At 46.5% G+C, this 2,388-nt stretch overlaps 1 protein-coding gene and 1 long non-coding RNA gene across 2 annotated transcripts in view; one reads left to right on the top strand and one right to left on the bottom strand.

The window, feature by feature from the left end:
* The window catches only part of LOC133766425 (uncharacterized), a 116,647-nt gene that overhangs the window by 59,660 nt on the left and 54,599 nt on the right, over positions 1 to 2,388 (bottom strand). The window lies entirely within an intron of this gene.
* Positions 139 to 1,089, top strand: LOC133766664 (vomeronasal type-1 receptor 90-like). The gene has a single exon (XM_062200323.1). The coding sequence runs from the start codon at positions 139 to 141 to the stop codon at positions 1,087 to 1,089; it is 951 nt and encodes a 316-aa protein (XP_062056307.1).

Genomic DNA, 2,388 nt, shown 5'->3' with positions numbered 1-2,388 from the left:
GAGCGTGCACTGGGAGGGATCCACATGTATCCACAAGGGGGTACTGTGGTTGAGAATCATAAAGGTATTCTTATTCGCGATAACTTTTCTTACTTTTTCCTCATTCACTAAATGCTTTTTCTCTCTTCCCATAAAAAGATGACTAAAAAGAATATAGCTTTTCATTTTATTGCCATAAGAAATGCCTTTTACTCTGAAGTCAGCATTGGGATCACAGCCAACGCCTTCCTTCTTCTCTTCCACGTCCTCTGGTTCTTTCTCCAGCACAGGCCCAGGCCCACAGACCTGGCCATTGGGCACCTGGCCCTCATCCACCTGCTGATGCTGATCACTGTGGGGGTCATAGCCACAGACATTATTGAGACTCAGGAGTTATGGGATGACATCACATGTAAAGCTGTCATCTACTTGCACCAGGTGATGCGGGGCCTCTCCCTGGGCACGACCTGCCTGCTGAGTGTCCTCCAGGCCATCACCCTCAGCCCCAGGAGCTCCTGTTTGGCAAAGGTCAAGCGCACAGCCTCACATCACATCATGTGTGGGTTTCTCTTCCTATGGGTCTTCAATTTGTCCATCAGCGCTCGTTTCTTAATCTCCACTATTGCCACCAAAAATCAGACATCCAACAGTCTTATGTTTGTCACCAAGTCTTGCTCTCTTAGGCCCCTGAGCTACTTACCCTGGTATACTTTTTTTGCAACTGCTATCTTCCGGGATGTCTCCCTTATTGGGCTCATGGCCGTCTCAAGTGGGTACATGGTGACTCTCCTGTGCAGGCACAAGAGGCAGTCCCAGCACCTTCACAGCACCAACCTCTCTCAAACAGCCTCCCCAGAGCACAGGGCCACCTGCACCATCCTGCTGCTCATGAGCATCTTTGTGCTCCTGTACTTGTTGGACTGCATTGTGTTCTCATTCTCAGGGATGTGGTGGAAAATTGACCCGGTTCATCTCTGTCTCCAGATGTTGGTGGGCAACGGCTATGCCACCATTGGACCTCTGGTGCTCATCAGTACTGAAAATCGAATGATCAAGCTTTTCAAATCCATGCGGGAGAAGGAAAGTAAGTGTCTACTTGTTCAGGAATAAATGACATGTCTCTTCGCGAGCAAATACAGTGACTTCAAAGTGTTTAATGATCTCCTATAGAATGTGTTCTCTGGGTTCACGGAAACGTGTGAAAATAAGGAGATTCAAAATGGTGGAACAGAGGGAAGCCACGTTGGCCTTATCCACAGAAAAGTTCCAGAAAAAACAGGACAGCATTCTCAGGGGACTGACTGGGGACGTTTGCAGTGCAGAATGGACAGAACAAACAGAGAATCCATGGAGCAGTGAGGAGAGTGGCAAACACATGGCTGCCAGCCACTCCTGCCTATCTGCCAGTGGTGCATGGTGAGGCTTGCTGTCTTCACAGGGCAGGGTGAGGGGAGGCTTCCCTGGTCCCTGCATTGGCAGCTTTGGGAAACATGTGGAAGTTCCTCACTGGATGCAGGTCTGGCCTGGGGAGCCCATTTTAGGCCGGGTCACTACTTAGCCCTATGAAAGGAGGCCATGTGGACCTTCTCCCCTATCCCAGCAAACTGACACAAACTATTTGCTTAAGTAGAGCTATAGCTGAGCTCAGTCCACATTCGGGAAATAGCAGGCAGTTCCACCACTGCTGGAGGCCACTAGGCTGGGGACAGGGAACCTTCATGGCGGAGACTGGAACCCTACACCCTGTGACTGTGGGGTTCTGGGTATAGGCCACGGAGCTGAGAGCTACAGCTTGGTTCCTGTGCACCTGACTAGTCTGTGTATGGAAAAAATGTGATGTACACGAGCAACACTGACATACTGAGATTTTGTTATTGTTACAGCTGTGGTCTACATCCTTGAGGAACAGTGGTTTGAGTACTTACTACTTCCTTGGTTCTGTAAATAGTAGAGGGATAAGCTGGTGATCAGAAAATAAACTGAAAGTGTATCACTGTAAAAATTCAAAGAAAATAAGAAAGGAAGGAGAAGGGAGGATGTGAGCATGGCAGGAAGGATGGTAGAGTGGGAAGCAGCAGTATGCGCAGATATCTGTATAACTGGAATCTGTTTTCCTCAAATAATTAAAAATTTAAAGAAATAATGAAAAGGACACAGATATTAAATAATGACCAAAGTGAAGTATCCAATAATTCAAATAGCAATACAGTAGAAAGTCCTAACAAGTGACCTGGGGCAACAGAATAAAGAATACTGGATCTAGATCAGTATTCTGAAATATCAGAGAAAAATAAACAAGAAGGAACTATTAGGACTGAGAACAGTGTTTGGCATCCATCAGATACCATCAAACAATCAAATATGCATGTCTTAGCAGTTTCCAAAAATGGAACAAGAAAATACAATTCT

Source organism: Lepus europaeus, chromosome 9 (genome assembly GCF_033115175.1).
Source record: "Lepus europaeus isolate LE1 chromosome 9, mLepTim1.pri, whole genome shotgun sequence".
NCBI lineage: Eukaryota > Metazoa > Chordata > Mammalia > Lagomorpha > Leporidae > Lepus > Lepus europaeus.
Note: the sequence above shows the minus strand (reverse complement) of the source record. Positions and strands in the feature narration are given on the sequence as shown.

Excerpts from the sequence above, each read along its gene's own strand:
- LOC133766664 (XM_062200323.1), top strand. The coding sequence starts at position 139 with ATGACTAAAAAGAATATAGCTTTTCATTTTATTGCCATAAGAAATGCC.